Source organism: Lissotriton helveticus, chromosome 3_1 (assembly GCF_964261635.1).
Source record: "Lissotriton helveticus chromosome 3_1, aLisHel1.1, whole genome shotgun sequence".
Classification (NCBI taxonomy): Eukaryota; Metazoa; Chordata; class Amphibia; order Caudata; family Salamandridae; genus Lissotriton; species Lissotriton helveticus.
Genome location: NC_136061.1, coordinates 837348140 through 837373333, shown reverse-complemented (window position 1 = coordinate 837373333; position 25194 = coordinate 837348140). Strand labels below are relative to the sequence as shown.

At 44.4% G+C, this 25194-nt stretch overlaps 1 protein-coding gene across 2 annotated transcripts in view; it reads right to left on the bottom strand.

Moving 5' to 3' along the window:
* Positions 1–1074: 1074 nt before the first annotated feature.
* The window catches only part of LOC144824761 (gap junction alpha-4 protein-like), a 187682-nt gene continuing 163562 nt past the window's right edge, over positions 1075–25194 (bottom strand). For both annotated transcript variants that reach the window (XM_078683769.1, XM_078683770.1), the window contains exon 2: positions 1075–2227. In XM_078683769.1, the coding sequence (XP_078539895.1) occupies positions 1485–2207 (723 nt within the window). In that variant the 5' untranslated portion in view covers positions 2208–2227 and the 3' untranslated portion in view covers positions 1075–1484. The remainder of the gene's footprint in view (positions 2228–25194) is intronic.

Sequence of the window (25194 nt, the reverse complement as noted above, 5' to 3'; positions counted from 1 at the left end):
GAGTAGAGGTATTGCACAAAACGGTGGAATCATCGTGGACTAAAATGCTGGGCAGGATTAATTCTGGCACGATGCTGCTGTCACAAAAATTAAACCTCAACAGGAAGCACTTACAGCAGGTGCCCAAGTTAAAGCTCAAATTCGGTAACGAATTAATCAGCCCCAAAAAATCGGTATGCTTTCTCTCCATATCTAGCCCTGATCTTGATGGAGGTCTTTGCATCCGTGACTTTCTCGAGCGTAATCCCTGTGTAGTTCCTGTGACCAGGAGGTTCTTTCTCCTCATCGGCTGCTCTGATCGGTCTCTGTCCTTAAACAAGAGGCATGTTGTGAACTACCATAGAAGCCCCGCCCCACACACACTAGCGGTATGCAACGTCTTCCCGCCCTTTACCCACTATGATTGACAGCCACTCAAGGGACCCCGGTGCCTTTTGGCGCGGTGGCAAAATTACAGACACACATGGTCACTGGAGACAACTCTTCTCTTCTGGCCCTCCTTTACGCAGCTGTAGTGTAGGAAACAAAGGCACTATACATTTACCCAACGAGGTAGCCCTTACTGATTAGCCAGTAGTACTCCAGTTGAGTAGAGGTATTGCACAAAATGGTGGCATCTTTGTGGATAAATATGCTGGGCAGGATTCATTCTGGCACGATGCTCTGAGATTTTTTGCGGTTTCGCAGAACTTTGCGTACCGCAAATGCAAATTCCGCCCACCTCTATGTTACTGAATGATATTAAAAACAGTATTTCTAAAAGTGATATTACTTACCAAAAAATCAATATTCTGTACAACAAGAAACTATACTATGATATTTTTACAGCACGTCATTTTTCCCTATATTTTTGAGTTCTGATATTTTGAACTCAATATTTTGTCTAAACACCAAGGAAGTTCTGATATATAGTCGGATAGCTGGTTTGCATAAATGTGACCTCTGATGAAAATATTTTTATAGCCGCTGAGATGAATTCATGTTTTTTGGAATTATTAAATATTCCACCAATAAATAATAGGAAATAATCTTTTTCACTTTTACATTTTTTTTATTAAAACAAACGTATTTTCAATAAGGTGTTATAAATGACAAATAAAGTACTTTATCGATAATAATGTATATACTGTATTCCTCATTTATATATTTTGTGATATTTATTAAATGTTAAAAAGGTTGATGTATGATTTGATGTGAATACATTTTAAGACACATCTCCATTTTACCACATAATAATGACAGATCGTGTGCTGCAATTAAAATATATTGATTTGTATTTTAAAGTCAGAGCAAATATTTGCTCTGGAAAGCATGGTGAAAAGACACGAGCACTGGCTCTAAGTTGGCAATATATTCCTTCAGGTATATTGCATGTGTATATGACTGTTCTGGCCAGGAAACTCTGCCATGCTAGCGCACGTCTAATCCAGGCTTTACTTCGGGGATGACCTGCCCCTTTCTCTCGGAGTTGAGAATATGGTGGTTCAACATTTCATCTTCCTGTATTGCCGTTTCCTGCGGAAAAGGAGAATTAGCTCTAGCTGGTTGAAGAGAACAGACAATGCTGACACAACCGTCATGATAATGGCAAAAATGGTCTTCTTTTTCGCGTTGGGAATATAGCAACTAACGATGTGTGGGCACGGGTCCTGTGCACAACTTATAACTGTGGAAAAATAAATGTCAAACAAGTACCACTGCCCAAACAAGAACCCAGCCTCAATGACCACCTTGATGATCACATTGATGGTGTGAATGCGGATCAATGTGTGGTGGTGATTTGCATTGCCAACCTCCTGCTCATACTTCTTGCACCCATCCTGCATGTTGGCAGTCATGGGAATCCCTTGCTCTCCTTCTGCCATGGTGGAGTGGAGTTTAGACTGGTTCATCTTCTCCTCTTCCATTGACAGGTTGCCCACATATCCAAGATACACCAGGGTCGGTGTGGTGACGAACAGAATTTGCAGGGTCCAGTATTGGATGGGGGAGACTGGGAACAGAAAATCATAGCAGACAGTGGTGCAGCCTGTCTGCAGAGTGTTGCAAACAAAGAGGGATTGGTCGTCACCCCAGACCGTATCTGCAGCAACCACCAGAATCAAAAATCGAAAAAGGAATAGGACCGTTAGCCAGATGTTGCTGATCACCGTTGAATGTTCTGGCACTCTGTGCAACAAAAGAGCAACCACTCCAGAATCTCCCATTCTTCTTCGATTGGTCTCTTCTGTGAAATGCAAGAAAATACATTAGCCTAAAAACAAAACAGAAATTGTACATTTGTATTACATCTTGTACTACTGAATCTAAACCTCCAATTCGACAGCAAAAGACGACTAAAACTTACACAGCAAACTATAAATTGCACAAAGCAAGCCTTGGCAGAAATTCTCGGAAAATTGGAGACAAAACCTTATTCCTGCATTTATGCTGTTCATATACTGCTGTGCATGTCATTGTTAATCTCCAAGTATATACTAAAGAATGTGCTAATAGTTTATAATAATTGTTGGAAATGGACCTTTCTAGGGTGCTTTCCCTCGACCTTTTGCTTTTCTCCTTCCCAGTTTCTGGCTGATCTAGGTGCTAGCCTTAGGACTTTGAACTCGTTTGACACTGTCATTCAGTGCCAAAGTGCTGTGCTCATCATACACATAATGCTAATTGGTGTATACAAGATTGAGCTGATTCGAGTTAGCTGTAAATCCCGTGTCTAAGGGTTAAGACATATATACCCAGGGCATGTCCCTTTAATGCCATCCTCGGAAGTAGCTCATCGATCGTGCCACAGGTTTGCCCTGGTGGGGCCTGTACATGCAGATTACTGTTGCTCAGTTTGGCTTTTAAAAAGCTACGTGCCAAGGTTTTGCATGTCTTGCTATATCGGAGTTCTACCTGTTGACAGGGTGCGGTGTTAGGAAGAGGTAGGGGCATGTGCGTGTGTGCGTTACATGCAAGGGTCGTAATTGGCACCAGATGTTGTGTTTGATACAATGGTGCCTACATCTTGCATTGGATTAGTGTGGTGGAAGGATTATTGAACAGTATTTCCAATGTGCAGCATAGTAGCAGTGTAGTGTTTGATATCGATAAGTTCGTAATGGCGAATGCTCTCCAGTAGTGCAAGTTGATCCGACATTACATGAGTGGAAATGTCACTTTGGGAAAGTAAAAGACAAACAATAGAATGCACTCCTTCCCTTATTAGAATTCTTGCTCGAAAACCATGTTGTCCGTAAGTGCGTGCGATCATATGCTGTGCACGGCCCCAGCACACAGCTCATACAAAATGTATACCTAAGGGCACTTTGTCACGCCCCATCTGTCACACTGCGAAGTGGGAAAAACATCCCTCCCTTTTAACCACTTGATCTAATTTTATCCATAGTCATCAATGTAATCAATAATCATACTATTCCTTTCACGTCATTTTTCAAAGCTTATTAAATCACTGCGGAGACTGTGCCATTCCACCTTCTTTCTTTATTGTAATATCTTCAAATGACTACTGAGCACCCATCAAGGATTTTTCACAGCATCATGTGCTACCAGAAGGTGAAACATGCTACAGAGTAAACTCTGCACTTTATGCCCAATGCATTTCGAGCCTGATAGGCTCTTCATCAGGGGTTTCTGCAACAGATGAAAAAACACGACTCAACTGACTGTTCACTGTGAGACAGATGGGGCACGACAATGTGCCCTTAGGTATACACTTTGGGAACATGGGCATTTCGATGGTCATGGCTCTGTGTGCCTGTCGGCCTGTCTCTAGTTCACATATGGGTGCTGGGGAGACAGCTACATCTGTATATTCTTGACAGAAGTCCATAACCTAGGGACTCCAGGGAAACTGCAGACCTCTGACTCTGAGGGGCCTCTATGGGATGGTTACATGGTGGTGGAATTGGCCCCTCTAGTCCAAGGCAAAAGATTTTGGCCCCATTAAAGATAGTGTTCAAACCTCATGGGGTAGGGTGGCAGAAAGGTCAACATTTAGAGAGGGCCTGTGTATTTCAAAGGTGGCCTTTTGAACTGATTGTATTTCAGAGGCCATTGGGGGCTTAACTACTGGGGCTTTAGCCTCCAAAAGTAGAGACACTTTTGGATTTGGAACCATACTACATTGGTTTAAAGCTGGGACATTGACAAGAGGAATCTTTAGGGCAGGAGGGACTGCAACTGGATCATCTGAAGACTTGTGGTTGACTAGAGCTTGTCGTGCTCCAGGAAGGAGATTTTGCCTAGATGTTGCTGGCCTGCAGCTAAGTACCAGCTGTCGCGGCCAGTGTCCCTAAGTACACTCCAAGGAACTGATGGCTAGACTACTGTCCACGAGATCCCTGGGACACTAAGGATCCCCCTGTTTCCACAAAATCGGAAGGACTGCGCAGGGTGCGGTGGAAATGGCTGGAAGCGATCGTTGGTTGGAACAAGGACCATTCAGACGTACACCTCAAAACACTGTGCAGAGGAGTGTGCTTATAAAGAGGGTGGTGTTGTGCCAATACTTTACACTTGGGCCCTGAGTATAAGCCTGAGTGCTCAGGGCCAAGCTACCCACGAGTGAGCACAGGTTAATGGACACATGTTATCGTAACCATCTTTATCTAGAGCAGTGCATTCTGACTGGTTTTGATGCGTCCCAGCTAACAGGAAACTGCTGGGTCTAACAATAATCAAATTCAGATGTGATTTTAAAGTAGCTTGAAGCTTCCTGTTGTGTTGAATATATATATTTCCATGGCTCAAGCAGATCCTGAAGCTAAAAGTCCGAACATTGTACATTTCCACACTTGCTAAAGGCGAAACCTGGCTTTGAAACTTGGCAAGTGAAAGTGGGATTTAGAAGAAAAAGGAACATTGGGGCACATTTTCAAAAATACATGCAACACATTGCATCATCTCACAGAGGTTGTGCTGCATGGCAGGGAGTGAGTAGGAGAGCACCATATCTTCAGAGATATGGCTCTCCTCCCCTCTCCCTAGCACTGACTTCAGCTGCCGTGCACCACGCACACACACCTTAGAGCCATAACGCTAGGGTATGGGCATGGGTCTAGCATAGGTTTTGTACTGGAAGGGTACCCTTCCTGTAAAAAATACGATTTATAGAAAAGTTTGAAGGCTTTTCCCACATTGTATCTGTGCTGCACAGTGAAGCATGCATGCAAAGTCGGAAAAGAAAGGAGAAATAAAAACATTTCTCCTGTTAGCCTCTCCCTCGAAGTGGCATTAACTTTTGGCACTAAACCCTGTCTACAATTGTTTGTAGATAGGGTTTTTGCATCAAAAGGCATGGGTGTTTGCATGGGACTGCTCATGTACCACCCATATAATGCCACCTTGGCACTAAGTAACGCAAAGCATTGCTTTGCGCTACTTTTAGGGTACTTTCCAGAACAAAACAAGTTTTGAACTAGAAAGTAAATTCCAAAAGAAACATTCTGTGCTGGTTAGCGTTTTGTGATGCTAACCCAGTGCAAAATGTTTGAAAATCTACCCCATAGTATTGTATGTGTGGATGTTACCTCCACCTCAAGGACTGCCAGCCCTTGTTTCCGTCAAGCAATTAAGCTCTATTGACTTGTATTAACAGAAAAACATATTTAATTTGTTTTCTAGTGAGAGCCAGTCAGTTGTAACACGAATTGTCTCTGATGTTTTGCTGTGCTGCTTTCTATTTTGCATTAAACGACTGTACTTGAGGCTTTCTGACTTTTGTGTTTTATTTAAAAAAATGCCTAACTAGAGATAAAGAAGGGGAGCACTGGACCGAGCTCTACACAATGATACCAGGTGCCAAAGGTAAGAAAAGTTTCTCCAGTGAAACTGTGGTGGAAAACTGCTCGGCTCTGGACCTGGAGAACTGGCTAAAGGTAAAGTCTAACAATGCTTACAGTTAGTTGCTTGATTGCATTTCTTGTTGTTTATGTAAAAAGGGTGGACACAATTATGGTTGGTAGGTGATGATGGAAGAATAAAAAGGGTAAATCGTTGGGTAGGTAGCACTGGGAGGGATCCAGAGAAAAAGGAAAACTAGTATGAGTGAGAACTCAAGGTAAAGAGTGAGTGAGCTCTAGAAGTAGGATGGCAGGGGGGTGATAGGCAGGAGTGACAGGACCCAGAGTGCAGAACCTTGATGGATGAACTTGTGAGAGAAAGGAATCCTCTGATGCAGCTGAACAACCCCTTAACAAGTCCCTCTGGTGGTGATCCGAATTCTAATAGAATGCACATTTTTGGGTGTGAGTTTGCAAAACCTACCCCCATCCATGAGATCAGTTGGAAGAAATATAACTAAAGGGAAGCCTAGCATAGTTTCTGTTTCCTTCCCTACCTCCTTCCACAGATATAGCTGCAAGCACAAGGCTTGCAGTCCCTTTCCCCGTTACCTGAGTGTAAGTGAATATAGTGGCGACTAGCTTAAATAAAAAATGGTGAGACGTGAAGGCGCACGACTCACCATATATTCAGGAGCGGTCTTCCTGTTTGTGGAACACAACTCCAACCAATCCTGGAGCTGCTCTCATGCTGTGAAAGTAGCTTCAGGGTTGGTGGGAGCATGCTCAGCCAGTGCTCATTTTGAGGCTGGGGGCCTGTGCCAGCAAATCCCAGGCTGTTTCACAACATTTGGATTGCTGGGTCTACAGTGCGCATGTCGGGCTGGTCGTCGCAAGACGGCTGGCCAATCTGACAAGCGCACTGTGGACCATTGCTGTTATCATGCATTTACAGGAATCAGACCGGCCCCACTCTTGTGCTGCACTCAGCGTGAACCGCTAAGGTGGCAAATAAATAAAATGGCATTGACATGCCATTTTATTTATATGAGTTTGCCTGTGGCACTCTCATGAGATGGGGCGATGGTCCTCCACTCCTGAGGAGGAGCCGCCACTGAATAAATCGAAAGAGATGGTGATGTTGTTCGGACAGTCGAAACATAGTGAGTCCCCACCAAAAGGGATTCCTACCCATACAATGTACCAACAATATGGTAAATGCACATGCTCTACAATAGTGGGTGGGTCTCACTAATGACAACGGGAAAAAGTTATTACCATAACATAGTGCCTTAGATTTAGAAAGGTTAGCTAATTTGCAGAAGTGGTTGAAAGACCTTAAGAACAAATTAAATGCCAAAGAGTGACCAATCTTTATACAGTGTCATAAAGAGGCACACAAATAAAAAACACAAATCCAAAAGTTGGAGTATCAAAGACACTGAAGAGAAATTGGAGTATCAAATTAGCCATCTTTGGGACAGAGTTGGGCTTCTGCTCCAATTGTACTGCCTTCTATGAATCTATGTCCCCACATCATTCAACCACAAGAAAAAGAGGACAGCAAAATCACTAGGGAGGAGGATTTGTTGTAGAAGTTCCTCATGCCAGCCAATGGGACTGAGGGTGTAGCTAGCAATGCTCCCAGAAATGAAGCAGCACTTGCGAGACCATTAGCAGTTGGAGCACAAGAAGATAATATGCAAGCAAATGCTGCAATGTGATTGGCTGGCAGTGTAACAACCAGATCAGAGGTCAATTTCACTACTGTTTGTCGGTCTAGCCTTACTCAATGGAGGAATATGTTGATAGGCACTTAGGTTTTAACAGCTTGTTCATGAACTACCACCACTTTTTTGTTATTCCTCCTTAATTGATTCATTATGTTTATGAGCCATTTTACCATTTCCAAGATAGTCTTTGTATCAACTTGCAGCATGGTCAGTGATTGTCCAGCATCTGTAACTCGTTCACCCATTTGCTTGTTGTTGGCCCACAAAGGTTTGATCTCCATTGTCACAGAGTCTGTCCTTGGCTCCAGGGAATGCCTCATTCCATGAATTGCTGCCATAATGTCTTTTAGGAAGAACTTAGAGTTTTTGTGGTCCCTCCCAAGGTCATCTCACAACGCCTCTCTTGTTGTAATTACTGCAGAATCCACTGATGCTCTGGGCACTGCGTATTTGTCCTTTTCAACCATTTTCGCCCGTCTTCCCCACCGTCCCTCACTATATTGTCTCAGTGCGATATCTGGAGATTATTGGAACCGACAATCTGCATTGCTGAAACCTGGCATTTTGTTAACAATGTTGTGAACCACAAACTGGGTAATGGACAGATCACTAAGGGGATTGCCTATTAGGTGTGAGCACCATTTGTTCTGTTGTGTTCAAGCTCTTAACAACAATGAACTCCCGACTTTCCCAACCTCCCTCTATCCAGTTATCACAGTGTGAAGCTCATTGAGTTAACCGAACATGCATCAAGGTCTCCAGTGTATTCATTTGTTCCATGGGGTCTCGGCGTTGCATGAGGGAGGAAGAGAAAAAATTGCCCGATGCATTAGGACGTAGATCAAGCAGGGCGACAAACCTCCTTCATCCGCAGCCCTGGCTTGAAAGGGACTTCGGGGGCACATCCAGTCAATGCTTGCTGCCTTCCATGTCTCCTCTTCACCTTGTATTGACCCTGCCCCTGCAGATTTCCAGCTATGCCGCAACGTGGCAGTTTGAGCTGCCAACTTCCCCTCCCAGCCAAACTAGTGTGCGGCTTCGATTGATCTCTTTGGCGCTCCTTACTGCAAAGCATAATTTCCAACTGCTCACAGGCTTACAGGCGGAAGGGCAGCCACACAGCAGCACGTCTTTCAGGAATTCAACCTAGAGATTCAGACGCGGTCCTGGGCCTCACTCACCTCTGCCCGTGGAAGGACAATTATGTTGGCTCAATTTTCAGCCACATGGTGCTCCAGTATGTAGCATAGCGAGTCGCTGCCTTGCTGACTGTGCACAGTTGATTGCTGTCAGGATTTGTGGGGGATTGTACTTCAAGCTGCAGGAGACTCGCTATCAAGCAGCCATCGTTGTCAATATTATGTGAAAGCAAGAGCTGACCAGGAGGAGTTGACCCACTTGCTAAGCTTCCTGATGTAACAGAATTACTTTCACAGATGCCATCCACTTTATGATACACACAGGCCAACTATATGGGATTCATCTCCTCAATGTAACTCGTAAAGGGGAAGGATGACCCAATGAAAAATGTAAACAGGATACCTCAGTAGACTCTAAACCCTAAGGCAGAAGACGACATTCACCCTGTGATAGCAGATTTGATTAAGCAAGGGGTTCTGTGCCGATTGTTAATTGATGTAACATCCCATTTCTACTGGTGTGCTAGGCCGGGAAAGCAAACATGTATAGATTCGTACAGGACCTTAGGGCATTAATAATGTGGTCATCTCAAGTTCCCCTATGGTCACAAACCCCACCACCATTCTTTCTTGTATCCCCGCAAATGCTCAGTAGTTTACTGTGGTTGACTGGTTCCCTCCTCCTTTTTTTCCAACTCTGTACCTGAAGGGAATCGGTATCTCTTCTCGTTTATATTTTGAGAGCTCCAGTTTTCATGGACCCATCTCCCTCAAGAATTTACAAAGTATCCCTCAATCTCTTCAAAAGATCCCAAGAAGAACATAGACACATTTTTAACCCAGGGGGTCTATATTAATTTAACAGGTAGGCTATTTACTGTTGGCATCTGTTACTATAGATTAATGAAAGAAAAGTGGCTACAAAGAGCACAAGGCTTCATAGCAAAAGTTGCAGTCCTGCATTGCCTAAGTGCAGTATCCAGGGCATTACATTTTCACTGGCCAGTACCATTTATCTTCTGAACGAGTTGAAGCCATCCGTAAGTTGCACCGCTCTGTAACTGTCTTCCAGGTCCGTACATTGTTGGGAAAGGCAGGGTGTTGCAAACAGCGGATTTTGAGTTATGCTACAATGTCAAAACTCTTGAAAGAATATACTAAAAAAGTTAGACCTGAACCCTTGCAGTGGTCTAGTGAATGCACTTGTAATATGAAACAAGCGTTGACTTCTGTTACTGGTTTAGAGCTCCATGATTGTGCCAAATGTTTTACTTTATATCGTCTTGAACTAATTGGATGTGCACTGATGTTGATTCAAAACCATAGGTATCAGGAAAAGCACACAGATTATTACTCCTTAGTTCTGGACCAAGTTGCAGCTGGATTTACACAATGTTTACGGTTTGTGGCTGCTGCCGCAAATACAGTCGAGGCTTCAGAAAATATGGTATTGAATTCCCCATTAACGTCTGCTGTGTCCCCTTCTGTGGTTGCACTCCTCCTCCCTACAAAAACCTAACATCTCTTGCACGCTTGATTGTCTCTCAAACTCAGAACCCTGCTTCTTGAATGCCTACTAGTGAGGCAGGAGATCGACACAACTGTGTTCTAGCCACTTTCCATGTCACTAACAGGTAGATTCATCAAGCATTTTTGCGAGCGCAAACGGTGCGAATTGCAAAATGCGGCCGTTTGCGCCCGCAAAAATGGCATTTGGAATTCATCAATGGTTCATTAACTCGCAATTTAAAAAATCGCAAATAATTGCGATTTCTAAAATTGCAATCGCATTTAAGGAATCTCAATTAGTTTTTCCTTAAATGCTATTCATGGACCTTGTAGAAATTGCGAATTCGCATTTTTGGGCCGCTATTTACCGCAAAGTCAAACTTCGTGGTAAATAGCGGAAACTTAGAAAAATGCACTTAAGTGCATTTTTCTAAGTTGTATGTTACACACACACATGTCCTTGGGACATGTGTGTGCGTAACACCAGCGTCCAATATAATTTCAGGGGTGCAACAGGGTGTCCTTTGGACACCCCTGCACCCTTGAAATCGCAAACTCAATATGCGAATCGCTATGCGAATAGCTAATAGCGATTCGCACATTGACATGCCTTCCCATTCATTCCTATGGGCCCATTGGAATGAATGGGGAGTTATTCCTTATTTGCGATTAGCAACTAGCTAATCGCAAATAGGGAAGCTGTAGGACTCGCAATAAATATTGCGATTTTTACATGAATCCCGTTTTGCGAGTCTGTAATAGCGATTCCTTAATAATCGCTATTACAGACTCGCAAAACATGCCGATGATGAATCTACCTGTAAATCTTGTGTTGATTTGTCCAATATCTACTTCAATGATTGTAAATTAAAATATTTTGTGGATGGATCATGTCTTATGAATATAAAGGAACCATAGTCGCTGTATAAGCTGTCTGCGATAAATACCCAATTGTGGAAAACCATAATTTACTCACTGTGAAAGCAGCTCAAGCTGCAAAGCTCATTGCTCTAACTCCAACCTGTATCCTACCCAAAGAAAAAAGTGTTAGTGTACACACATACTCAAAGTGTGCATTTGGAGGGGTGAATAACTTTGGGCTTCTCTCGAGGCAAAGAGGATTCTTAACCTCTGCAGGTACTCCTAACAAAAATGGGCAGTATTTTTTAACCTTTTAAATGCCTTATAGTTACCAGAGAAGGTGACAGTGGTTAATTGTGCAGCTAACCTGCAGCCTCATGGCGATTCATCTGCTAAGAGTCCTGCTTTGTCTAAGAATATTGATGCTGCTATGCATCTTGTAAACATCGATTTGTTTCCCGTAACTTCATTTAAAGATTTGTCTCACTTGCAGAAACAAACCTCCAAAAATGAAAACCAGTCCTGGATCAAGCAGAAATGTAAAAGAGACCCAGAAGGGGTGCGGAGAGACAGGAGTGGGCGTGTCGCTGCCTTGAAATTTCTACACCCCAGCCTTGCCAGATTGGCTCTAGGGGTGTGAAAAATGTGCATGAGCTGCTATTCCATAATTATGGCAAAATTGTGTGAAATTGCACGTAATTAGGTGAAACTCAAATTGTTATGTTGCACTATATTTTAGACAAAATTCTTCCTGACATCAATTTCTGGCATGAGGATACATTTAAAAAAGAGCAATATGAACATCCACTCGCATTCCGTTGTTGCTGTGCATTTGTAATACACGTTCACTACGAATTGACATGAATTAAGCCATTCTCTGAAAATGTTTGGCTCAAATGGCCCATAACTACGCAGAGTGGCATAATGGTATACATTTGTGAACTTCTCATAGCAAGTGCATTGAAAAATTCTTGAAAGTACATGAATTACGTTAGCATAATTTAAATTTCGACCATGCCTAGTTGTACCATAGAGTAGCTCATGTTGGTAGGTACAACATGATATGTGCTGGTGCACTCCATTGGTATGTACCCTTCTTTTCCTTCATAGCCCAAAGCTATTGTCAATCCTGTGCCATGTGCCTGTCACACAATACTGTAAAAGGGTTTAACGCCTTCCCTGCTGCTCACCCTCCCACTTGTGGCTGTTCTGTGCACATCCAGGCAGATTTTATTCAGAAACCAAATATACAAATTATTTCTACGCAAAGTATGCTATACAGAACTCTTGGGCTTGAACATCCGTTCTCTGATCATGCTGCCTCTCTGAGAGGATCACCTGAAGCAGCAGCAGAGCAGGGTACTGCATCCGGGTCTTCACAACCTAGACTTCATGCTTGGAAATTGAGCAGGTACAGTCGGAACACCTGTGTCCCTCAACAGAAACTGCATATGCCTGTCGTTGGGACAGATTTGTCGCTTGGTGTAGTACTTGGCAGATAAACCCCCTCAAGGCAGAGTTACCTGATGTTTTTTCCCTACCTCGGTAACGCTTTGCTCTGGACACAATTAAAGGGTTTCTTTAGCCTTTTTAAGCTTTTTTTTGCGTTAGGTGTATTAGCCCTCATTGTTAGTCTCAAGTTGTTGGGCACCTTTTGAAAAGTTTACATTTGCTTCCACCTCCTTGCTTTGTCATGCCACAGTTGGACCTTATAAGCTTAACTTCGTCCTCATGTTTCTGGTGTGCACTTCATCGAGCCGCTTCACAGCTTCTCCTCATGGCTTTTGACTCTCAAGACAAGGGGCCTGATTACGATGACAGCTGTCGGTGGCTGTCCCACCACCATCATAATACTGATTAGTGCCCACCACATTAGGATGGCGGGCGGATGGTTGGTGTTCGCATAGACCAACCACCACGGATCCGACGGGCTCAAGTAGCTCGTCCGTCTGTCAGAGGGACTTGTATCCCTACAGCAGTGACTGTGCCTGCCGTAGGGATTACAATTTCCCTTCCCACTGGCCATTTCATGTTGGTTTTCCTGCTATGGAAAGGCTGTCGGAAAGGGACATTGGAGGCCTGTAGCGGCCCCCCCATCCTCCCTGGACCTCCGACATGGTAGGTGGCCCACAACATATCCCGGCACCATGTCGCAGGCACCGCATGGTGCCTGCCACATAGTGCAGGGATATAAATGGGGTGCATATTTTGTACTGTGGCATGTGCTGCAGTCCGCATCAACCAACGCAATACAAAATATACACTTTGCGATCGCCTTCAAGGCGGTCGCATCATGATTCAGGATCCGGGGCCACCAACAACTTGTCCGGCCATCCTGTTCCCCACCAGGATGGCGGCCGGATATAGTCCAACCGGCATCCTAATCAGACCCAAAGTTCCTTGTTGCCTTAACATTGGAATGGCATCTCAGTGACCTTAAAATTCTTTGTCAACCCTCCATACACCACCAACTTCCCTAAGAAGCTGGTTTTTCTGACAGTGGCATTCTTCTTGCCTAAAGTTGTGATGCTGATCCATGTCAGTCAACGCATCACCATGCATGCATTCTGAGCTCCACCTTACCCTTCTGAGGAGAGACTTCACTGTTTTCACTCAAGTGAGCTCTAAGCTTTTATATTGATCATACCAAAGAAAATCAAGTGCACGATCAGCAGTCTGTGGGGTTCCCTGAAGCAAAAAAGGCAACGCTGAGCAGAAAGGAACGGTCTCCCGCTGCATTAATATCCACTATGCATTGGCCAAGAATCAGCCTCTGAAAGGAACCTGTGCCCATGCCACCAGGGACAAAGCTGTTACCACTGCCTTGGCACAAGGGACTCCCTGTCTTGGACATTTGCCAGGTGGTAACGTGGGTGTACCTTCATTTGTTCCTGAAGCACTATTGCCTGCAAGGCTGGACTGGCCGTTTCAGGCACTGGGTGTTATACTGGTAGGCCAGAAGGCTGGGGTCTGGTTTTGGAGCAGTGGGGGCCGTTTTTCACTGATGCAATATCAGTCCCCTGTAACAAAAGCAGCAGCCGTGTTTCAAACAGCAACCTCCTCCCCCAAACCAGGTGGTACAACTTAATTGCCAGGGCGGGTTTACGCTCTCAGTCTTGCTGTGATTGCTTGGACAGTCAGGTTTGCCTGCAGGACTTTCTGGTTGGAGTTCATTCACAGACACAGAAGATTTTAGCCCTGGAATGGACATTCAAGTTGTGGTAGCTAGACAGTCTGCTAGAGAAAGAAGAAGCCACTGGAGAAACTACATATGCATGGGATTTCGCGTTCTAAATTAAAGCCTTCTGCTTCTGAACTGCCTTGGTCCAGAGTACCTGCAGTGGATGGATATATCTATATGTATACATCTTCCTTCCCCAGGTCTGCATGAGAATCCTAAAACAAACCAAGTGGTTTGCCGTAAGGTTGTACTACACTGCAATTGGAGCAATCAACTGAAGCTGTTTTATCAACACTTTGTTAAATTCTCCCTACCCAATGACTTTTTTTGAAATCATTTCGAAATTAGACATGCTTCATGCCTTGCACAAACCGAAATGCTTTGCAAAATATTTTTACAAAAATAGTAAGGGCAAATGGGGGCACGCAGCATGAGCAAATACGACAGAAAGGTACGTTTCTAAATGAAGGAGCTTCTATTCCCAAGATTTTTGTCACTATTACTGTCCACCTTTAAATTCTTTTTGGTGACGCATGATTGCTCACTCCTGTGGATTGCTTACTTCTTCATTGCCAGAGTTTGCCACTGCCATGATTATTCAAAACATTTTATTTCCTTAATGAATACTGATGTCTTGAAACTTTCTTGACTCAACCAAATAATTAAACAAATGCATTTAAAAGAAATGGTCGTCCAGACATTTTGGGGCATATGCGCAAGGAGTTAACCCCGTCATAGTGTCAACTTTTTGACGTTACTGTGTTTTTTTTATCTCCGTAACTGCAGTTAGCTGCACTTTTCCGGCGTAAATGTGAATTTTTAATATTTCCACTTCTGCTAGCGGGAATGAGATGCAAGGTAGGCGTTCCCGTGCAAAAATAGCTGCTAACCCCACTTCGCGATATTTACAAGGAATTGTATGGTGCAAAACCAAAAAACTACCTCTAACTCCAGTTAGAGGCAGTTTTTTAAGACCAGAAAATAGCTGGTCTTAAAAATGGTGCCTGCACATGGGGCCTCATTTCAGAAGGTTTTGGTGTGGGAAAGCCCTGCAAGGAATGTAGCTGCGCTGCCCTGCGACAAAACTACAGGTCAGGAATGCGCACCATCAATAAGATAGGGCTCATTCGTGGGCCTCATTTCTGAAAAGTGTTGCATCGCTGCGACAAAACAGAGTTGCAACACTTTTCACTATGCCCATCTTGGGACACCATGGATGCACTGTATGTACTGTACAGCGCTCCATGTTGCAATTAATGACTGGAATCCTGGCGTATCTGTCAGCGCACAAGTCCCACATTGCTGCATTTGTGTCACAAGCATGACACAACTTCAGGAATATTGAACAAAGAAGAGAGGGGGGACCAAGGAGCTATTCGAAGGTCCAGTGTCCATGCTCCTTAATTTATATACTTATTTCAAAAACGGGGACACTGTTCCTAATGCAGGGTGCAGAAAGTCACCAAATGCATGAGGGTGCAAAAGTCACCCATATGTGAGAAAATGAGAAAGAAAAGAAAAACAGAATCCCTAGGTAAGGGGACCCACAAAAAACGGGGGAAACATATTGTGTCCTCTGTTGCCCTCACACACCTCGAAAGATGTCATGCTTCATCATCGGGCAATTGCTCCTCGTAGGGCCGGCGCTGCAATTCCCTACGGGTCCCCCGAAGGGTCTCTTTATCGGAGATCTTTTATAGGACTGCCGGATGGTGCATGCGGGTGTGCGGGGTGGTGGGTCAATTGAGGGAAATAAAAGTGCGTGCAGGTGTAAAGTAAAATTCATAATGGGTAACCATGCAGCTATTGTTGTAATCAAGTACCTGAGCAGACTCAACTGCTATATAAAATCTAGCCCCAATGGCATACTATGCCTGGGTATAGAAAGACACAGGTCAACATGTTTCGCACCTGCGTCGCCTTAAGGGTCGTTGGCGCTTCGTCAGGACCAGAATTCTAAAAGGTAAAGTGCACGTGATAAACAAGTTAAAAATACCCTCATAATTGATCAGGGCGGGCAGTAACCTGTACCCTCAAAGTCTGGCTACAGCTGCATGTTTGTAACCGCTCCTGATCAGTACCTAGGAAAATAAAAAATAAAATATACATTTAAATTAGATTCAGGCACCAGGAACACCTTGATGCCACATCATGTGCCACCACTGTGTACACATCCAAAACATAAATTAATCACAGATAACAGGCGCATGGGACACGCATTCACACCAGGTATGTGAGGATGTTTGGGTCAGTAAAGCATAAATATTGCATATGGGTAGGCCCAGAAAATTGGAAGCAGGACCCTCGCATGAGAGGTATTGAAATGTGCGGGTGAGAAGGGACTCAATTATGCCCCTATGTTTTATAGCAATAGGTATCAACCACTCTAGAACATTATACTCGAAAAACCTTGTCAGGAGTCAGTGCCCAAGTGATATCATCTCTTAATACGCTCTCACCTCGCTAAATTGAGGAAAACGATCCGCTGGCACCAGGCAATGGACTCACCCAATTTACCGGGCTGCAGAAATAGCAGAAAAACAGAAGATCAAACCAAAACACGAGACGCCCAATATAGAGCGCTGAAAGGTCACAGTATCAGAGTCCCTTGGAAAGGTATACTCACATCTTAAAATGGGTGCTCCCTCCTCCACACCTACCCCATCATTGCGTCGGCCAGGAAATGCCGTAGCACTCCCCAGTAACTTAATGGCCAGATCGCATGGGTCAGGTGTGTAGGGCGTGTACCTTTTCCCGGATTTCCTATTCAGTAAAGAATGGCAATGCGCATGCTTAGATGCTTAAACATACCGCGCATGTGACGAATAACTAGGTCGAACTAATCCCCCACGCATGCGCAGTAAGTGTGCTCTTAATGTACGTGTACTCTTGCGATAACACATAAACAAGCAGTACATTCATAATAATAATATGAAGGCTCAATGCGGTAGTAAAAACCGATTGTTCCCAAGGAAAAAAGACTTAAGAAATTACTCCTGTTAAAACCAAAATTGCAGTGGTGGGAGTTACTCAAAGGAGTGCAAGTCCCGCTGGTCTGTACACAGACCCCATAGGTATAATGGGGGTCCCAATTGTTGAAGCCTGCCAAAGGGTTAAAGAAACATACTTTATGTAAAGGGTTAAGGTAAAATCGTCGCTCATGGTGCAGAAGTCTTGATACCTTTTATCTCACCCATATAATATAGGGACCAAATTCCCAAAATTTGCTAAAGTGAATACACATATGCAGTTTCCATAGACAATCCCCACTGGCAGACAGAAGGTGTCCCATGCGCCTGTAGAAGGGGAAACAAGACAAAAGGGGATAGAATGGTCCCTCGGCTGGAACGCCGTGCTTAAATATTGAACAAAGAAGAGAGGGGGGACCAAGGAGCTATTCGAAGGTCCAGTGTCCATGCTCCTTAATTTATATACTTATTTCAAAAACGGGGACACTGTTCCTAATGCAGGGTGCAGAAAGTCACCAAATGCATGAGGGTGCAAAAGTCACCCATATGTGAGAAAATGAGAAAGAAAAGAAAAACAGAATCCCTAGGTAAGGGGACCCACAAAAAACGGGGGAAACATATTGTGTCCTCTGTTGCCCTCACACACCTCGAAAGATGTCATGCTTCATCATCGGGCAGTTGCTCCTCGTAGGGCCGGCGCTGCAATTCCCTACGGGTCCCCCGAAGGGTCTCTTTATCGGAGATCTTTTATAGGACTGCCGGATGGTGCATGCGGGTGTGCGGGGTGGTGGGTCAATTGAGGGAAATAAAAGTGCGTGCAGGTGTAAAGTAAAATTCATAATGGGTAACCATGCAGCTATTGTTGTAATCAAGTACCCTGAGCAGACTCAACTGCTATATAAAATCTAGCCCCAATGGCATACTATGCCTGGGTATAGAAAGACATAGGTCAACATGTTTCGCGCCTGCGTCGCCTTAAGGGTCGTTGGCGCTTCGTCAGGACCAGAATTCTAAAAGGTAAAGTGCACGTGATAAACAAGTTAAAAATACCCTCATAATTGATCAGGGCGGGCAGTAACCTGTACCCCCAAAGTCTGGCTACAGCTGCATGTTTGTAACCGCTCCTGATCAGTACCTAGGAAAAGAAAAAATAAAATATACATTTAAATTAGATTCAGGCACCAGGAACACCTTGATGCCACATCATGTGCCACCACTGTGTACACATCCAAAACATAAATTAATCACAGATAACAGGCGCATGGGACACACGTTCACACCAGGTATGTGAGGATGTTTGGGTCACTAAAGCATAAATATTGCATATGGGTGGGCCCAGAAAATTTGAAGCAGGACCCTCGCATGAGAGGTATTGAAATGTGCGGGTGAGAAGGGACTCAATTATGCCCCTATGTTTTATAGCAATAGGTATCAACCACTCTAGAACATTATACTCGAAAAACCTCGTCAGGAGTCAGTGCCCAAGTGATATCATCTCTTAATACGCTCTCACCTCGCTAAATTGAGGAAAACGATCCGCTGACACCAGGCAATGGACTCACCCAATTTACCGGGCAGCAGAAATAGCAGAAAAACAGAAGATCAAACCAAAACACGAGACGCCCAATATAGAGCGCTGAAAGGTCACAGTATCAGAGTCCCTTGGAAAGGTATACTCACATCTTAAAATGGGTGCTCCCTCCTCCACACCTACCCCATCATTGCGTCGGCCAGGAAATGCCGTAGCACTCCCCAGTAACTTAATGGCCAGATCGCATGGGTCAGGTGTGTAGGGCGTGTACCTTTTCAGGGATTTCCTATTCAGTAAAGAACGGCAATGCGCATGCTTAGATGCTTAAACATACCGCGCATGTGACGAATAACTAGGTCGAACTAATCCCCCACGCATGCGCAGTAAGTGTGCTCGTAATGTACGTGTACTCTTGCGATAACACATAAACAAGCAGTACATTCATAATAATAATATGAAGGCTCAATGCGGTAGTAAAAACCGATTGTTCCCAAGGAAAAAAGACTTAAGAAATTACTCCTGTTAAAACCAAAATTGCAGTGGTGGGAGTTACTCAAAGGAGTGCAAGTCCCGCTGGTCTGTACACAGACCCCATAGGTATAATGGGGGTCCCAATTGTTGAAGCCTGCCAAAGGGTTAAAGAAACATACTTTATGTAAAGGGTTAAGGTAAAATCGTCGCTCATGGTGCAGAAGTCTTGATACCTTTTATCTCACCCATATAATATAGGGACCAAATTCCCAAAATTTGCTAAAGTGAATACACATATGCAGTTTCCATAGACAATCCCCACTGGCAGACAGAAGGTGTCCCATGCGCCTGTAGAAGGGGAAACAAGACAAAAGGGGATAGAATGGTCCCTCGGCTGGAACGCCGTGCTTAAATATTGAACAAAGAAGAGAGGGGGGACCAAGGAGCTATTCGAAGGTCCAGTGTCCATGCTCCTTAATTTATATACTTATTTCAAAAACGGGGACACTGTTCCTAATGCAGGGTGCAGAAAGTCACCAAATGCATGAGGGTGCAAAAGTCACCCATATGTGAGAAAATGAGAAAGAAAAGAAAAACAGAATCCCTAGGTAAGGGGACCCACAAAAAACGGGGGAAACATATTGTGTCCTCTGTTGCCCTCACACACCTCGAAAGATGTCATGCTTCATCATCGGGCAGTTGCTCCTCGTAGGGCCGGCGCTGCAATTCCCTACGGGTCCCCCGAAGGGTCTCTTTATCGGAGATCTTTTATAGGACTGCCGGATGGTGCATGCGGGTGTGCGGGGTGGTGGGTCAATTGAGGGAAATAAAAGTGCGTGCAGGTGTAAAGTAAAATTCATAATGGGTAACCATGCAGCTATTGTTGTAATCAAGTACCCTGAGCAGACTCAACTGCTATATAAAATCTAGCCCCAATGGCATACTATGCCTGGGTATAGAAAGACATAGGTCAACATGTTTCGCGCCTGCGTCGCCTTAAGGGTCGTTGGCGCTTCGTCAGGACCAGAATTCTAAAAGGTAAAGTGCACGTGATAAACAAGTTAAAAATACCCTCATAATTGATCAGGGCGGGCAGTAACCTGTACCCCCAAAGTCTGGCTACAGCTGCATGTTTGTAACCGCTCCTGATCAGTACCTAGGAAAATAAAAAATAAAATATACATTTAAATTAGATTCAGGCACCAGGAACACCTTGATGCCACATCATGTGCCACCACTGTGTACACATCCAAAACATAAATTAATCACAGATAACAGGCGCATGGGACACACGTTCACACCAGGTATGTGAGGATGTTTGGGTCAGTAAAGCATAAATATTGCATATGGGTGGGCCCAGAAAATTTGAAGCAGGACCCTCGCATGAGAGGTATTGAAATGTGCGGGTGAGAAGGGACTCAATTATGCCCCTATGTTTTATAGCAATAGGTATCAACCACTCTAAAACATTATACTCGAAAAACCTCGTCAGGAGTCAGTGCCCAAGTGATATCATCTCTTAATACGCTCTCACCTCGCTAAATTGAGGAAAACGATCCGCTGACACCAGGCAATGGACTCACCCAATTTACCGGGCTGCAGAAATAGCAGAAAAACAGAAGATCAAACCAAAACACGAGACGCCCAATATAGAGCGCTGAAAGGTCACAGTATCAGAGTCCCTTGGAAAGGTATACTCACATCTTAAAATGGGTGCTCCCTCCTCCACACCTACCCCATCATTGCGTCGGCCAGGAAATGCCGTAGCACTCCCCAGTAACTTAATGGCCAGATCGCATGGGTCAGGTGTGTAGGGCGTGTACCTTTTCAGGGATTTCCTATTCAGTAAAGAACGGCAATGCGCATGCTTAGATGCTTAAACATACCGCGCATGTGACGAATAACTAGGTCGAACTAATCCCCCACGCATGCGCAGTAAGTGTGCTCGTAATGTACATGTACTCTTGCGATAACACATAAACAAGCAGTACATTCATAATAATAATATGAAGGCTCAATGCGGTAGTAAAAACCGATTGTTCCCAAGGAAAAAAGACTTAAGAAATTACTCCTGTTAAAACCAAAATTGCAGTGGTGGGAGTTACTCAAAGGAGTGCAAGTCCCGCTGGTCTGTACACAGACCCCATAGGTATAATGGGGGTCCCAATTGTTGAAGCCTGCCAAAGGGTTAAAGAAACATACTTTATGTAAAGGGTTAAGGTAAAATCGTCGCTCATGGTGCAGAAGTCTTGATACCTTTTATCTCACCCATATAATATAGGGACCAAATTCCCAAAATTTGCTAAAGTGAATACACATATGCAGTTTCCATAGACAATCCCCACTGGCAGACAGAAGGTGTCCCATGCGCCTGTAGAAGGGGAAACAAGACAAAAGGGGATAGAATGGTCCCTCGGCTGGAACGCCGTGCTTAAATATTGAACAAAGAAGAGAGGGGGGACCAAGGAGCTATTCGAAGGTCCAGTGTCCATGCTCCTTAATTTATATACTTATTTCAAAAACGGGGACACTGTTCCTAATGCAGGGTGCAGAAAGTCACCAAATGCATGAGGGTGCAAAAGTCACCCATATGTGAGAAAATGAGAAAGAAAAGAAAAACAGAATCCCTAGGTAAGGGGACCCACAAAAAACGGGGGAAACATATTGTGTCCTCTGTTGCCCTCACACACCTCGAAAGATGTCATGCTTCATCATCGGGCAGTTGCTCCTCGTAGGGCCGGCGCTGCAATTCCCTACGGGTCCCCCGAAGGGTCTCTTTATCGGAGATCTTTTATAGGACTGCCGGATGGTGCATGCGGGTGTGCGGGGTGGTGGGTCAATTGAGGGAAATAAAAGTGCGTGCAGGTGTAAAGTAAAATTCGTAATGGGTAACCATGCAGCTATTGTTGTAATCAAGTACCCTGAGCAGACTCAACTGCTATATAAAATCTAGCCCCAATGGCATACTATGCCTGGGTATAGAAAGACATAGGTCAACATGTTTCGCGCCTGCGTCGCCTTAAGGGTCGTTGGCGCTTCGTCAGGATCAGAATTCTAAAAGGTAAAGTGCACGTGATAAACAAGTTAAAAATACCCTCATAATTGATCAGGGTGGGCAGTAACCTGTACCCCCAAAGTCTGGCTAAAGCTGCATGTTTGTAACCGCTCCTGATCAGTACCTAGGAAAAGAAAAAATAAAATATACATTTAAATTAGATTCAGGCACCAGGAACACCTTGATGCCACATCATGTGCCACCACTGTGTACACATCCAAAACATAAATTAATCACAGATAACAGGCGCATGGGACACACGTTCACACCAGGTATGTGAGGATGTTTGGGTCAGTAAAGCATAAATATTGCATATGGGTGGGCCCAGAAAATTGGACGCAGGACCCTCGCATGAGAGGTATTGAAATGTGCGGGTGAGAAGGGGCTCAATTATGCCCCTATGTTTTATAGCAATAGGTATCAACCACTCTAGAACATTATACTCGAAAAACCTCGTCAGGAGTCAGTGCCCAAGTGATATCATCTCTTAATACGCTCTCACCTCGCTAAATTGAGGAAAACGATCCGCTGGCACCAGGCAATGGACTCACCCAATTTACTGGGCTGCAGAAATAGCAGAAAAACAGAAGATCAAACCAAAACACGAGACGCCCAATATAGAGCGCTGAAAGGTCACAGTATCAGAGTCCCTTGGAAAGGTATACTCACATCTTAAAATGGGTGCTCCCTCCTCCACACCTACCCCATCATTGCGTCGGCCAGGAAATCCCGTTTTTGAAATAAGTATATAAATTAAGGAGCATGGACACTGGACCTTCGAATAGCTCCTTGGTCCCCCCTCTCTTCTTTGTTCAATATTTAAGCACGGCGTTCCAGCCGAGGGACCATTCTATCCCCTTTTGTCTTGTTTCCACTTCTACAGGCGCATGGGACACCTTCTGTCTGCCAGTGGGGATTGTCTATGGAAACTGCATATGTGTATTCACTTTAGCAAATTTTGGGAATTTGGTCCCTATATTATATGGGTGAGATAAAAGGTATCAAGACTTCTGAACCATGAGCGACGATTTTACCTTAACCCTTTACATAAAGTATGTTTCTTTAACCCTTTGGCAGGCTTCAACAATTGGGACCCCCATTATACCTATGGGGTCTGTGTACAGACCAGCGGGACTGGCACTCCTTTGAGTAACTCCCACCACTGCAATTTTGGTTTTAACACGAGTAATTTCTTAAGTCTTTTTTCCTTGGAAACAATCGGTTTTTACTACCGCATTGAGCCTTCATATTATTATTATGAATGTACTGCTTGTTTATGTGTTATCGCAAGAGTACACGTACATTAAGAGCACACTTACTGCGCATGCGTGGGGGATTAGTTCGACTTAGTTATTCGTCACATGCGCGGTATGTTTAAGCATCTAAGCATGCGCATTGCCGTTCTTTACTGAATAGGAAATCCCGGAAAAGGTACACGCCCTACACACCTGACCCATGCGATCTGGCCATTAAGTTACTGGGGAGTGCTACGGCATTTCCTGGCCGACGCAATGATGGGGTAGGTGTGGAGGAGGGAGCACCCATTTTAAGATGTGAGTATACCTTTCCAAGGGACTCTGATACTGTGACCTTTCAGCGCTCTATATTGGGCGTCTCGTGTTTTGGTTTGATCTTCTGTTTTTCTGCTATTTCTGCAGCCCGGTAAATTGGGTGAGTCCATTGCCTGGTGCCAGCGGATCGTTTTCCTCAATTTAGCGAGGTGAGAGCGTATAAAGAGATGATATCACTTGGGCACTGACTCCTGACGAGGTTTTTCGAGTATAATGTTCTAGAGTGGTTGATACCTATTGCTATAAAACATAGGGGCATAATTGAGTCCCTTCTCACCCGCACATTTCAATACCTCTCATGCGAGGGTCCTGCTTCCAATTTTCTGGGCCCACCCATATGCAATATTTATGCTTTACTGACCCAAACATCCTCACATACCTGGTGTGAACGTGTGTCCCATGCGCCTGTTATCTGTGATTAATTTATGTTTTGGATGTGTACACAGTGGTGGCACATGATGTGGCATCAAGGTGTTCCTGGTGCCTGAATCTAATTTAAATGTATATTTTATTTTTTCTTTTCCTAGGTACTGATCAGGAGCGGTTACAAACATGCAGCTGTAGCCAGACTTTGGGGGTACAGGTTAATGCCCGCCCTGATCAATTATGAGGGTATTTTTAACTTGTTTATCACGTGCACTTTACCTTTTAGAATTCTGGTCCTGACGAAGCGCCAACGACCCTTAAGGCGACGCAGGCGCGAAACATGTTGACCTATGTCTTTCTATACCCAGGCATAGTATGCCATTGGGGCTAGATTTTATATAGCAGTTGAGTCTGCTCAGGGTACTTGATTACAACAATAGCTGCATGGTTACCCATTATGAATTTTACTTTACACCTGCACGCACTTTTATTTCCCTCAATTGACCCACCACCCCGCACACCCGCATGCACCATCCGGCAGTCCTATAAAAGATCTCCGATAAAGAGACCCTTCGGGGGACCCGTAGGGAATTGCAGCGCCGGCCCTACGAGGAGCAACTGCCCGATGATGAAGCATGACATCTTTCGAGGTGTGTGAGGGCAACAGAGGACACAACATGTTTCCCCCGTTTTTTGTGGGTCCCCTTACCTAGGGATTCTGTTTTTCTTTTCTTTCTCATTTTCTCACATATGGGTGACTTTTGCACCCTCATGCATTTGGTGACTTTCTGCACCCTGCATTAGGAACAGTGTCCCCGTTTTTGAAATAAGTATATAAATTAAGGAGCATGGACACTGGACCTTCGAATAGCTCCTTGGTCCCCCCTCTCTTCTTTGTTCAATATTTAAGCACGGCGTTCCAGCCGAGGGACCATTCTATCCCCTTTTGTCTTGTTTCCCCTTCTACAGGCGCATGGGACACCTTCTGTCTGCCAGTGGGGATTGTCTATGGAAACTGCATATGT